At 36.7% G+C, this 14,243-nt stretch overlaps 1 protein-coding gene across 2 annotated transcripts in view; it reads right to left on the bottom strand.

The window, feature by feature from the left end:
- The window catches only part of LOC136856912 (apoptosis regulatory protein Siva), a 136,339-nt gene that overhangs the window by 3,995 nt on the left and 118,101 nt on the right, over positions 1-14,243 (bottom strand). For both annotated transcript variants that reach the window (XM_067135152.2, XM_067135150.2), the window contains exon 3: positions 3,194-3,342. In XM_067135152.2, coding sequence (XP_066991253.2) covers positions 3,194-3,342 — 149 coding nt within the window. The remainder of the gene's footprint in view (positions 1-3,193; positions 3,343-14,243) is intronic.

Below are 14,243 nucleotides of genomic sequence, written 5' to 3'. Positions count from 1 at the left end.
AATTATCTTGAACTGTTTTCTTGTGATGCGCGCACACACATATACGCAGACATTACGGAAAATTAAAACGTGCACTTCTCCTTGTTACTGTGGTCACGACCGGTACAGAAATAGCATTCTTTTTAAATTATGAGGAATGTACAGATACTCTTATTTTATTTATATTGAGATAAATTAAAATTAGTCACAATTGTTTCCAAATGGCTCCTAAAATCTCTAGAAAAGTCACTAGTCATTATCATTGAAATTCTGTCACTAAATTACTAAAAAAGACTCCATATCTAGCGACTACTCTCTAGAATCTACTAGACTAATGTGAACGAAGACGAAGACTAACATAGCACGTGAGAACGAGAGATTGACAATCAGTGTACGCGTCGCGATATACAGGTTTCAATAAGCAACGCACATTTCTTGCGTTAATAAACGCCGATATTTCCTTTGGAAGCGGCCAATGAGCGAAGACTTCTGGCCACTGGCGTGAAAAGGCTGAAATGGCGGGATTTGAAAACAAATGTTTGAAGTTCACCAAAAAATAAGCTAAAATCAGGATAAATAATAAGAGGAATCAGGCGGCGGGAAAAACTGTAGAAAATTGGGAGTCTCCCGCCTAAATCGGGAAAGTTGGCAGGTATGAGAACATGTTTTCATAATAAATGTGTACGGTAAATAACGTGGCTAATAGCAGTTTTTAATTCGTTAGAAATAAAGGCTGAAGTAAACGATCACTTAATTTTAAAACTACGTATTGAAATTAAGCAAGAATCTGATACACCTCAAGATACGGCAGAGTGGATGACTGTTTTCGGAGGTTAGTTTATTCAGTAAAACCTCGTTAGGCATTTCTGCAGGGGCAAGGAAAGATAACATGTTAAGCGTGAAAATGTGCTATTGAATACACAAATAAAAACCATCCAACATGAATATATAAACACCTATATATTTTTTCCGACATGCGGGCATGAAAAAGATGAGAACAAATGTGAAAACCTTTTCCATCGGGGCTTATATACAAAAACAGTGTATTAAAGAGTGTTTGACAGCAAATATAAAAGCATTTGCAGTGGGGCCCCGTAAAAGTATCAGCGCACTATTGTAGATCACACTCTTCAACCTTGAATTATTTTGAGGTTAACTTAAGCCATGCGTGAGAGAAATGACTTTGACAGTCATCTTTAATACAACAACACTTCGATCAATAACAAAGCTTTGGAGAGAACTTAATGGTCCACCTATTCAATACAATACAATTTGTTGTTCAGGTTAAGTTACAACATATTAATTATTCAGTACTAATTTCGACGCACATCAGCGTAACTTTCCCTGACCTGCCTCCTGTGGTGATGGCTCCAATCTGAGTTGGAAATCACATACCGTTCACAAGGGATGGAATACATCAGCATCGAAACTAGTACTGAATAAATTATATCTTGCAACTCAATCTGAACAACAAATTGTATTGTATTGAATAGGTGGACCATTAAGTTCTCTTCAAAGCTTTGTTATTCACAGTTCAATACGGACCCGTATTGAAATTTATAACTTAGAAAAGAAAAAAACATACTTCGAGTGACGCGAGTCGAAACTCAAAGGTGCGAGTTTAGACAAACGCGCCACCGTTGAAAGATACGGTTGTCTGTCCACTTCCTGGATTTTGTCTTCATTAATAAGTGATTTCGTGACTTTTTAATCATCCATAACGGGGTTACTACAAGACAAATATGCACCGCATAGTCAACTTCCAACAATTATGTTCCTAATTCTTACGTAGTCTATCACGCAACAAATATTTGCTACCCTTCACTGCATCACTCAACACAGAATACATTTCTAACTTCTGATTGGAATATAAAATACAAGCACAAACAGGCTTACTGGGTATTCAGCAATATCAATGAAAACCGGAGAGCAAAACTGAACTCTCCTGAGGCTGATGGCTTGCCTCCCAAAGCTATAAGTTAAAGTTCCGGAATTCAAGGCCATTTCCTGTTTTCGCATAACTTTCCCCGACCTGCCTCCTGTGGTGAGGGCTCTAATCTGTGTTGGGAATTACATTCCTTTCACAAGGGATTACAACGAATAATTTTAGGGCTGGGAAAAATGTGATCGTACTGAGCAGTAATAATGAAATTTTGTGATGCGATAAATGAGGTATCATTAAAAAGATTTAATATGACGTGAATTGGCATTTCGAATTTACGATATGCTTAACCAGAAATCATCTTACTGAGGAACGCGCACCACAAGGTTTCACTGTATTTTCTCGCATCTGGTTAAATTTCAGAAAGGCTCTTCCAAGTAATTTATAGCGAAAAGGTTATCATTGCTCTACTGGTGCTTGAAATATGTTTTCATGATACATATGAGGTTAAGTTAGGTTAGGTGACTATTTGAATAAGGAAGTGAAATGTTTGACACAAGCCACTGGAGTGATACTACTGCAATTCTTCAAAATTAAATTGAACATTCGCATTCATGTTGCCTTGGAATTAGAAAAGTAACTTACGGGTAAGTCATAGTATGGAAATCTGCGAAAACTCAAGTTTTGAACGAACAGATTGCCGTTGCATACCGATTGTAATGTGTGTAGGGCTTTTCCTGACTTTTATGGAAAAAATTGGATATAATGACAATTCGCTATAGCGATTAAATTTTTTGCCGTTATGAATTCTCGCTATAGTAGACTTCGACTGTACTTTGAAGCTGCAAAGGTGTAATTTATACTGTGAAGTTAAGGAATTCAAGGCCTTTTCCTGTTATCGTACAAATTTCCCCAACCTGCCTCTATTCACAAAGGATGTTAAAGAACATTTTCAGAGCTGGTAAAAATGTGATTATACGAATGCAGTAATAGTGAAAATTCTTGACGCGATAAGTGAGGTAGTTTCATGTACATTTAATACAATGCCAATCGGAACTTCAAATTTATGAAGTGTTAATGACGAATGCACTAATGAAGTGCCACTGTATTTGAGAGAATCTTGACTGTTTGCAAAGAAAAAAAAAAAAGAAAAAAAAAAAAACATACCAGAGATAGGCATTTTTACATGACAAGGAAGACAATATCTTAACTTTATGAGTTGTAAATACCCTTTAGTATCTTAGGCCAGAGGCATTAATTAAAATATCAGTACCTTTTATTCTATGAACAACAAATCAGGAAAATTCTCAAAATATATGATTGACAACTTACACAGTGAGAGAGCACCGGTCACAGAAAACCTCGTAACAACGTGAGCATAGGGTAGTACATGATAAGCAAAGACCACGATCACAGAAGCTGCATTTGCTACTTGTTTCCACATTTTGACAGCAAGTTGCACGTTGTTGTGTAGAAATTAACTGAAACAGCAAGACAAAAATACTGTAATGATATTTTCAAAGTGTAGCTACTTTTGTGTAATAATTGAGGAGAGTTTTTTCAAAACTTGATAAATGCAAAAAAAAAAAATTGAAATTGAGTTATGCATGCTAATGTTATCAGTTTGACCTTGCTCACTATCCTGCGATTCATCTTTTGCATAACCTCCTGAGACCCAATGTAGTACAGGTTGAGAGATTTTGATGAAACTTGTTTATACATATTGAAATAGGTTAATAAAAAGTGTTATGGAGTAATTTTTTAATATTGATGTCTAAGGGCTTAAATCAGGACTGTCCATTTAAATGGACATTGGGTCCTCTTTCAGTAAAAATATAAGTGAACTTATTTATTTCTGAACTTGTAATAATCCACTATTTATTGAATTTCAATAAATATCAACAAATTACAGAAAATAAGGGAAATCGAGTAAATATACAGGCGCATAAACATCAAACAACAAAATGTGATACAAGACATTTGTCAAAAATTAAATTAAAGAATGGAGAGAAGACATTGGAGTCACTCACATAGTTGCTACAAATACTTGCTATTGTAATGGATATTTGAAATAATTAATTAGAATGTAAATACTGGCCAAGGAAAAGAACAAATATTACATAGAGCACATGATAATATGGGGTTTTATGACTATTTTACCCTTCAATCAATCATCACTTTTGATAGAACTGCACCATGTCCTCATGTCCAATAAAATGGACATACATTTTAATCTGTATTTTCATCAACTTATTGCATTAAAATCTTATAGTAATCACTAAAATATATAGTTATTACCAGGGAACGGATTTATATGTTGCATTATCTTTACGAATCATGACGTGTGGAGCTGAAAAATTGAGTATTCATTTTCCATATTTTTCCATATTTTGGAGTTTACCACATATGTTCCATATTCTTCGTCATTAAATTCAATATAGTCCACATTTCGGCTAAAAAGTATTAAATTATATTAAATTAGCAGTCCTCTCAATAATGGGGAAATAAATTAAAAATCTATATTCGAAAAATTAATATTTTAACTGGTGTGCAGGTCATTATCACGCCTGTCCACGTCTGGGCTGATAAAATAAGCTGATAAGCCGTGCAAAGAAAGAGAGAGGTTGAGCCCAGAAGTAGTTGAGATCAGCCGGTCAGTACCGTGACCATCTGAATCACACTTACAGCACTGATAAACTGCATTACATAACATCGACTGTCTCTGTGCCATAATTTCGTAACTAGGGAAATCTCATTCATCGACGATGTGCTAGTGGTTTCCGGATTAGTTCGTAATTCGGGAATTCCCTTTGATTACTTCATAACTCCATCTAGGAGTTAGCAGTGAGACGGATCATGGTGTTCTTGTATGTTCAGTGTGTGCAGTTGTATATTGATATTCATTGAAGACATTAACGTTGTTACAATATGCCTAAAGTAGCTCAGTCAACCAGTTTAAAATTGAAAAGTTACGTATCAGAATTTAAAGAAGAAAGTTTATCAACTGACAGTAAGATATTATTTTATTATTTGTGTCATTGTACAGTGATATCTACTGAAAGGTTCCTAGTGCAACAGCACGTTTCAACCAGTAAACACCAGGCTAACAATCAACGAGATTCCAAGCAGAGACAGTTGTTTGTGACACAACCACCAACTTCCAGTGTAACGTCCGAGTTCAACACCGATCTTTGCCGTACTTTCATCTCTGCTGACATACCTCTCTTCAAACTGAATAATCAGTGCTACGGGGAATTCCTCGAGAAACATACTAAAAGATCCATCCTGGATGAGTCTAATGTTCAGATAAACGTACTGTTTAGCCATATACGATGAAACTGTCCGGAAGATACGGCAAGAGATTAAAGACGGTCCAATTTAGGTTTCCATTGATGAGACCACAGACAAAGAAGGCAGGCTAATAGGCAACGTAATCATTGGTTTGTTAAGCGCAGATTATTGTAAATGGATTCTCTTACACTGTGATGTCCTAGAAAAGTGCGATAACAAAACTATAGCAAAACTGTTCAGTGAGGCTATGGGTATCCTCTGGCCACAGGGCGTTAAGTATAATAAAGTGTTAACTTTTATTAGCGATGCCGTACCTCATATGATAAAAGCCGGAGAAGCATTATGTGTTGTATATCCTAAGATGACTCATTTAACATGTGTAGCACATGCCTTTCATCGTGTGGCAGAATTGGTAAGAGGCAGTTACCCCAAAGTAGATTTATTGATTTCCTCAGCGAAATTTTTTTCTCAAAGCCCACAGAAGAGTTACCTTTTGAAAGAAATGAACCCAGAGATTCCATCGCCGCCTAATCCGATTCTAAGTACATGGGGTACGTGGCTGCAAGCAGTTGAATATTATGTTGAATATATAGACTGTATTAAGAACGTTCTGCATGCCATGGACTCTGAAGATGCAGCCTCAATTGAAGCTGCGAACAGAGTTGTCTGCGATACAAGTGTGAGAAATGACTTATGTTATATTCATCATAATTTTTCATGCATCACAAAAACACTGAAACGGCTCCAAAACTCGCATCTCTCACTTTCTGAAAGTTGTGAAATTGTGAATAAAGCTGTGGAATAACTAAATTGTGGTACAGGTAAAGTTGCAGATGTAGCAAACATGAAGATGGCCACTGTACTTTCAAAGAACCCTGGATATGAAGAAATGACAAAGGTTGCTGCAATGCTGTGTGGAGATTTAAGTGTAAAATTAACATTGGATTTAACTCCAGCAGATATTGTGAAGTTGAATTATGCCCCCATTACCTCTTCCGATGTTGAACGCAGTTTCAGTCAATATAAATCTGATCTTAGAGATAATAGGAGAATATTCACTTTCCAGCACTTAAAAGAACCTTTTATAATCCATTGTTGTGGTAACAGAGAATAAAAGATTGTGTGTTCTTCAAATATATTAAAATGAAAAGTACAACATTATGTTGCATGTAGATCTAAGTCCATGTATAATTCCATATTTCAATAAAAATAACTAAATATATATGTACATATTTCAATAATTATTAGTACATATAAATCCGTTTCCTGGTTATTACTTTCATTGTATGCCAATACACATATTTTAAAACCATTAATTTATTTTTAATTCCATGGAGAACGTAGAACACTTATCAGACATGATGATACTCCATGGAAACACATTATTACTAGTTTATATTGTTTCATACTTCAAATTTTCTTCAACAGATAGCAACACCGCACAGTCCATTTGGCTGGACACTGGGTCTCGGTGCCTATTAACGAATATTATGAATGTTAGAAGGAATACGACGATGTCCATTAAAATGGACAGGGGTCTCAGGAGGACAAGTCGATATTTGCCATGTATAGAAGGGGTTGAAATCACTAGGATTTTACAAAAGTCAATACAGTAGATCCTCGATAATTCAAAATCACGCCTAATTCGAAGAAGCTCTCGTTGCCGGAAACATGAGGTACGGTTCTGCACATTATTTAAATTGTTTAATTTGAAATACGGATAATTCATAATTCAAAGAACAATATCTGTCCCATTACCGAAATTCAGACTTTTAATTCAAAACTGTCTTAAGTTTTAAAAAAAGTAGTATTTTACAGAGTAATTTAAATTCAAACTTTATCCGAGTCGTGATGGAACGCGTCTTCCAAAATGTACAGGGGTAGCTAACTGCACTTTCACTCACTTCGGTGTGTCTACAGTGTGCTTAATATTTGCTACGTTCAAGTGAAATCGTAAGTCTTTTGTTTTCGAAGTTCAAGGAACGCCATAATTTCATGTAGCAGACAGTGTGCAGAGAAACAGAATCCACAAACACTGGCGATGCCAACAGTTTGCGAAAAAGAGTGGCTCATATAATCAATTCGTATGCACCAAACAATATTGTCATTGTCGATGAAACTGAATCGTTTTAAATGCCGAGCGAAAACTGACTAAAGGCTCATTTACACGGGTAGAGTAGAGTAGCTACATTACTAGAATCTACCACTGTCTGGTAGAGTTGACACTCAAATCGTTCATACGGAAGTAGAGTCATAGAGTAGAATAGAATAGTAGCACCATGTCAAGACATAAGCACATCGTAGGGAAGTGTCCGAAGACATTTGCAAGCCGTTAGTGAAGTGTTAGAAGAAGGAGCAAATGAGAAAATACAGGAATGGGTAAGATACACTCGGGGCATCAGCATTACTTCTGAGAAAACTTGCGACGGAGGATGAAGAAGACTACAGAAAGAGTATGAGGTTGATGCCTGATAACTTTCAGACATTGTTAGATGCTATAACGCCGCAAATTCAGACACGACACAGTGATGAGAAATGCAATAACACCGAGAGTTAAGCTTGAGGTGATTCTGAAATCCTTGGCCACTGGTAATAGCCATCAGTGCACTGTCAATCACGCTGGCGTAGGCCTAATTTGTAGTAGCTTCTTCGCCATAAATACCCCCAGTTATCGATCTATTTATATCATTTTTTTTGTTCGTTGCTTGTATGGCCCAGGTGTAGAGCTAGAGCTTCAAGATCTGACATTGTACTGTAAACAATAATTTTTGATATTCCAAACAAAATATGGAAATTATTCAGTCTGTTGGGAAATTACTGTTATTGCTGAAAATTAATGGCAATGGCAAGTGATATTAGCAGATCCCTATGTATGTTAGTAATCTGATTAAACTACACAGTCCTGCACCATTGTCTTGCCTAACTTTAACACAATAATAGTTTTATTATGAATCCACCTGTTCAATACATTGTATTGAACACATTGTATTGAACAGGTGGATTCATAATAAAACTATTATTGTATATCAACAGATTTCAATACGGATTAAAACATGAGGTTTTTTTTTTTTTTTTTTTGCTAGGGGCTTTACGTCGCACCGACACAGATAGGTCTTATGGCGACGATGGGATAGGAAAGGCCTAGGAGTTGAAAGGAAGCGGCCATGGCCTTAATTAAGGTACAGCCCCAGCATTTGCCTGGTGTGAAAATGGGAAACCACGGAAAACCATCTTCAGGGCTGCCGATAGTGGGATTCGAACCTACTATCTCCCGGATGCAAGCTCACAGCCGCGCGCCTCTACGCGCACGGCCAACTCGCCCGGTAAACATGAGATTAGTCACTTGCAATAACTTTAACACGTCGAGACATGAACACGCTGTGTAATACAAACTTGAGAAACCTTCATTTAAAGGGACAATCCAACTGACACATGTTTATATTTTTATGTTGCATCTTCAAAACTATAGGTATATGTATTTTTAAAATCATTCTTCCATCGAAAAGAAGGAAGTCTGTTCATTATAGGATAATACACCTGCATTTGTTTGACCTCCAAAGGTGTACGTCCCCTTAATATCACTCAGCTATACCGTTGCGTTGATGAATAGGCCTAATGTACTTAGATTTTAGTATTACCTTGCAAAATATACTTTACTCAGGATGACAAACTTCACAGTGAATGATATTGTTATTTACTTAATGTGAGAGATGTATCAACAATGTAGTATACTTATCATAGTCTTTCATTTTTATTCCTTGCATCCTTCAGTACGGCATTCATTGTCGTAAACCACTTAAGAAAGGGAGTGTAGATGTCGGCAGCACCACCTCCAGATTCCTTGGATTTACGAATTTTCATCAGTTCTTGGTTGTAGGTACATCGTATTTATTTTTAATTTTCTGTTTAAGTTCCATTAAACCCAAATCCTCCTTACCTATTTTCATAACCAAGTCCTCTTCCACCGCCATTCTCACATTCTTGTTTCTGTAAATAATGCTGTGTATGTTCCATAAACATTCTTTTTCACGACAAAGTTCTACAAATTTGCATGTTTCTTCTTCCGGCCACCAAATAACCGCAAAGATGCTCAGTTTACGCAACGGAATATCATCCATACACACATGGAAATAGACGAATAACGCGCCAACTGAAAAATCAAGTGTCCTCGGTCTTCTCCGCCAGCTCTTGGAGCTCGGTTCCGGTGGAGGGGGAAGGATACTGGTAGAGTTACTTTACCATAGCTGAAACCCACTCTACTCTACTGCCTTCTAGCTACTCTACTTCACTTGCTACTATCCCAGTCATTTACACGATGCTAATAGCTCTACTATCTACTCTACTCGCCTCGCTCCTCTAACCGTGTAAACGAGCCTTTAAGGTTTAAACGAGAGAAGCGCCAGCCAGGAAATCGTACAAGGGTGGGGGTCATTGTACTGTGTTGAAACTTGTAATGCACACGGAAGCGAGAGATTTCCTCCCCTTGTCATAGGAAAGTTTGTTAAGCCACGATGTTTTTACGGGTGTCGGGGCACTTTCTGTGCAAGTACAAGGCATCTAAAAAATGTAAACAGTAAATTAAAAAAAGCATTTGCACAGGGGCGCTAACAATATTTGTCTTCGTCTTTGAATCAAGTGGGGGTTTTTTTTCATTGCATGAGGTTTTAATAGGACTAATGTCAATGCACTTTGCTGGATACTTTTCGGAAATAGTTTTCTCCATAGCACTTGAAAGGTTTAAACTAGGAATGGGCGCGACTGAAGCCTGGAATCGAGAGTGTCAACTCCATCGACTCCGAACACCGGGCTCGGTTCGCATGAAGCCTCGCGACTACAAGTTAACCTGATGCGCATTGTGGGGCCGCGCGATCGCTTTGCATGAAGCCTCGCGACTCCAAACTAACTTGACTCTCGTTGCGGGGCCGCTAGCATGTCGAAACGCGAAAAATAACATGAAAAATATCATGCATGTTTCTGGGATTTTTAAGAGTAATGTAGAATGAAGTACAGTATCATTAACAAAGACAACGAGCGTAATGGTGTAGTTGAAATAAAATAAAAATGTGTCAAGTCAGAAAGTAGAGCACGGACATTTAATTTCATATCCTTATTTGTCGTAATCAGGAAACTGATAAACAGGTATCGATGGTAAATAATTATGAATTGCACATGAAAGATGAAAACAAACCTAATACGGGTAAAGCCACTAACATAATTCAAATATAGACGAAATCATTAAAAATAAACACTATGCAATTTCTAGTTTTTCCTTCTTGTGTACCGTATATTATTTATAGGGTATTAATTTTCACTGTGAGTGCGATGTTACCTGGAAAGAATTTCCAGTGAACAGGTTTTATGTTCGACATAGATATGTCAAGAAGTGGACAACTTGTAATAGATATGTCATTTAAATCCGAATTGGTGACTATTACAGAGTAAAAAAGTGACTACAAATTCGAATCTTTGACTACCAAGTTCATCTCGGACTTCAGTAAAGTTTTAAAGTGTTATATGTATTTTTAAAAGATTGTGTTTGTTGAGTCCTAACTCGTGTTTATACAATTAGATTACTATTTTAATTCACCCTCCATGGGTTGTTTTGATAATGACTGCCAAGTTCTGAACTTGGGATTGAATATCCATTCATTATTTTATTCCCCCTTTTTACTCCTATTTAATCATAATGTTATAATATTTTGTGTAATGTATATGTTTGTATGTATGTACCTATGCTTATTTCTCACATTTTGGCTGAAGATGTCACTAAATAGCGTTGAAACTGGTTCTTCTTTCATTTAATGGCATTTAATGAAAAAAAAAATGACTACAAATTCGAAATTTGACTATTACAGTGTATTCTGTCAGAATACATTATTACTATTACCAATTAATTTGTTCCTATACTCTATACCAGATTTTTGTTTTATGTAATTTAAGTCCAGGCAAATGCTGGGGCTGTACCTTAAGGCCACGGACGCTTCCTTCCAACTCCCAGGCTTTTCTTAACCCACCGTCGCCCATACGACCTATCTATGTCGGTACAACGTAAGGCCACTAGCAAAAAAAAAAAAAATCCTTTTAGTAAATTAAAGTTGTTTCTATTATGTAGTTCAAGCTCACGCTGGCAATTATTGAAGATTATTCTGTCAGTATTATGCACAAAAGACCCTTTTTGCGACAGGCCTAGCGGGCCTTGCCCAGCTTGAAGGCCACTAGATTACGAGGTGACGTGTGGTCAACACGACAAATCCTCCCAACCGTTATTCTTGGCTTTTTAGACTAAAGCCTCTACCTCACCGCCATCACGAAAGGCGAGATACAGGTAAAAATCCATGACCAGGCCGTAATCGATGCCGGGGCCCTCCCTAGACTGACAAGGCGGCTATTATGATGCATAATAATTGGTAAAATATTCGTTGTAAAATACTCTAAGCACTCACCTCTTTTTTCCTGTTTTGCATCATTGATGTTAATATTGGAGATTATTTAAAAGTATACTGTCAGATTATTATTATTATCACTACTATTATAGTAATTATCATCATTGCCAAAATAGACCTACAACATTAACAATAACGATGATAATAACCAGAAACAATATTTAATGTTTGCTGGCTAATAATCCTCTTGTATTCATCGTATCACAAGGGAGGAACGTGGAACTACAATCAAATTGCTGTAATTGCAAGCAGTTCCAAAAATAGTTGTTAGATGGCGTTAGTGCATAGGTGGAGTTGACACTGGAGTCGAGTGTCGGTTCCAGAGACAGCAGACTCGACTCTTCGCAACTTCGTTCACAACCCATCCCTAGCTTAAACTGTAAATCAAAGCGATTGCATGCATTACTGGGTCTTAGAATACTTTGCGACACGGCAAGAGCTGGCATTTCTGAATTTCGAGAGGTGCCGTGGTGGAAAATTATAGAATGTTGTAATGTAGACGGAAGCGAGAGACTTTCTCCCTTCGTCACAGGAAAGTTCGATAAGCCACGATGTTTTAAGGGCATTGAGTAAGTTTAAATTTTTCACAGTATAAATAATTCCTTTAGGAAATACATTTCCGGTATTCTCAATTAACAAACACGTTTTCTCTACCGGTTACAGCCAGTAAACCAAACTTCTCGACTTAATGATTCCGAATAAAATTCGTACAACGAATAATTGGATAGGGGTAAGTTTTTAATCTTTACAGTTTCATTTTTTTAAATGCGAAACAATTTCTTTAGGCAACATACCCTCAAATAATTTGTAATTAATAGTAACAATTTCCTGCCAGTTACAGATTGTACTCCAAACTATCCAACTAAATGAAAACTGAACAATTCGACCAACAATCTACATAATCTTTTCCACCGAACAGTAAGAAAGGTCTAGAAAAAGAAGGAACACTATACCATCAAGACAAGTGTGCAAGAGCATTATCGGAAAACTGTCGAACTTAATAATGAACCAGTGCAAGTGACAACGAATGAAATCAAAGATGTTTTAGTTTAGAATGGTTTTTAATTTGTGTAATTTTAATCTCAACTAACAACCCCCCCCCCCCCCAATCCACCCTCCCTCACCACTTAAACGTCCCTTACTAACACATTTTAATTTTAATTATGACATGTTTTATGCTTTTTCACCTAAGCTTTTAGCGAAACAGCTGATGATAATTGCTAAGCAATCGAAACATGTTCTGTAAGTTTGTAATGACATAAATTTAGCCAAGGACTAAATAATAAAAAAGTATCGATCAGGCGGAACCTTTTACTTAATTGTTATCTTGCTTGCTGTACAAGTCGGTACGACTCCAAAATGATGCAAAGTTTTTAAATGTAATGTGTGCAAATAAAACGACTGCAGTTTTTAGAACAGTTTAACGCAAAAATGTGAAATTCCCAGTCTTATATTGGGACCAAAACAGTAATAGGCAATCCCAAAACCTCCCATGTTTTATGTATAGTAGGTAAGGTGCAACATCTATTCTGGTCTCGGTAACATGATCGTATACGATAATATTGAAATACTAAATTTGTGTTACTTAAGAAGGAGCAGTTTCGATTCCTGCCTGAAAGTGCAGTGACAATACAGTGCCCTGAGGGACGTGCCGAAAACCTGTTCAGTGTTACACACGAAAAAAGTAAAATAATAAACATGTAACCTTGGACATAATGTAGACGTTTTGCAAGTACGAACATTTGAAGAAATTTATTCCGTCGTCAAGTAGAGCTGTCAGAATGTGCTCTTGTCTCCTTCCAGTTGTTGTGGACACAACTCTGCTTTATGGTACCTGAGGATCCATCCATCCATCTTCTGGATAAGTTGTTTAATAAAGAAAAAAATTTAAATGAAATGAACGAACAAAGAAACCCCTTGTTTGAACACATATTGAGATACATGGAATTATTAGAAGGCAATCGAATACGCCCAGCGAAAGTAGGAAGCAATCACAAAGCAGCTAGTCACAAATAGAAGGCAACACCCTGCACATGACAACAAATGACAACACGCCTTCACTTCCCCTTCCCCCTCCAAACCAAACCAAGCCAGCAAAACGTCCTCATCACACAGCTACTACACAAGGTCGAGGATGGTAGAGACAGATACAATAAGATAAATAAGTTTTTCACAGTATAAATAATTCCTTTAGGAAACACGTTTCCAGGTATTCTCAATTAACAAACACGTATTCTCTACCGGTTACAGGCAGTAAACCAAACTTCTCGACTTAATGATTCCGAATAAAATTTGTACAACGAATGATTGGATAGGGGTAAATTTTTAATCTTTACAGTTTCATTTTTTTAAATGTGAAACAATTTCTTTAGGCAACATGCCCTCAAATAATTTTTAATTAATAGTAACAATTTCCTGCCGGTTATAGATCGTACTCCAAACTATCCAACTAAATGAAAACTGAACAATTCGACCAACAATCTACATAATCTTCTCCACCGAACAGTAAGAAAGGTCTAGAAAAAGAAGGAACACTATACCATCAAGACAAGTGTGCAAGAGCATTATCGGAAAACTGTCAAACTTAATAATGAACCAGTGCAAGTGACAATGAATGAAATCAAAGATGTTTTAGTTTAGAATAGTTT

The sequence above is a fragment of the Anabrus simplex genome, chromosome 1, assembly GCF_040414725.1.
Source record: "Anabrus simplex isolate iqAnaSimp1 chromosome 1, ASM4041472v1, whole genome shotgun sequence".
Taxonomy (NCBI): Eukaryota; Metazoa; Arthropoda; class Insecta; order Orthoptera; family Tettigoniidae; genus Anabrus; species Anabrus simplex.
The sequence above is the reverse complement of the archived record's forward strand: the minus strand, read 5'-3'. Positions and strand labels throughout refer to the sequence as shown.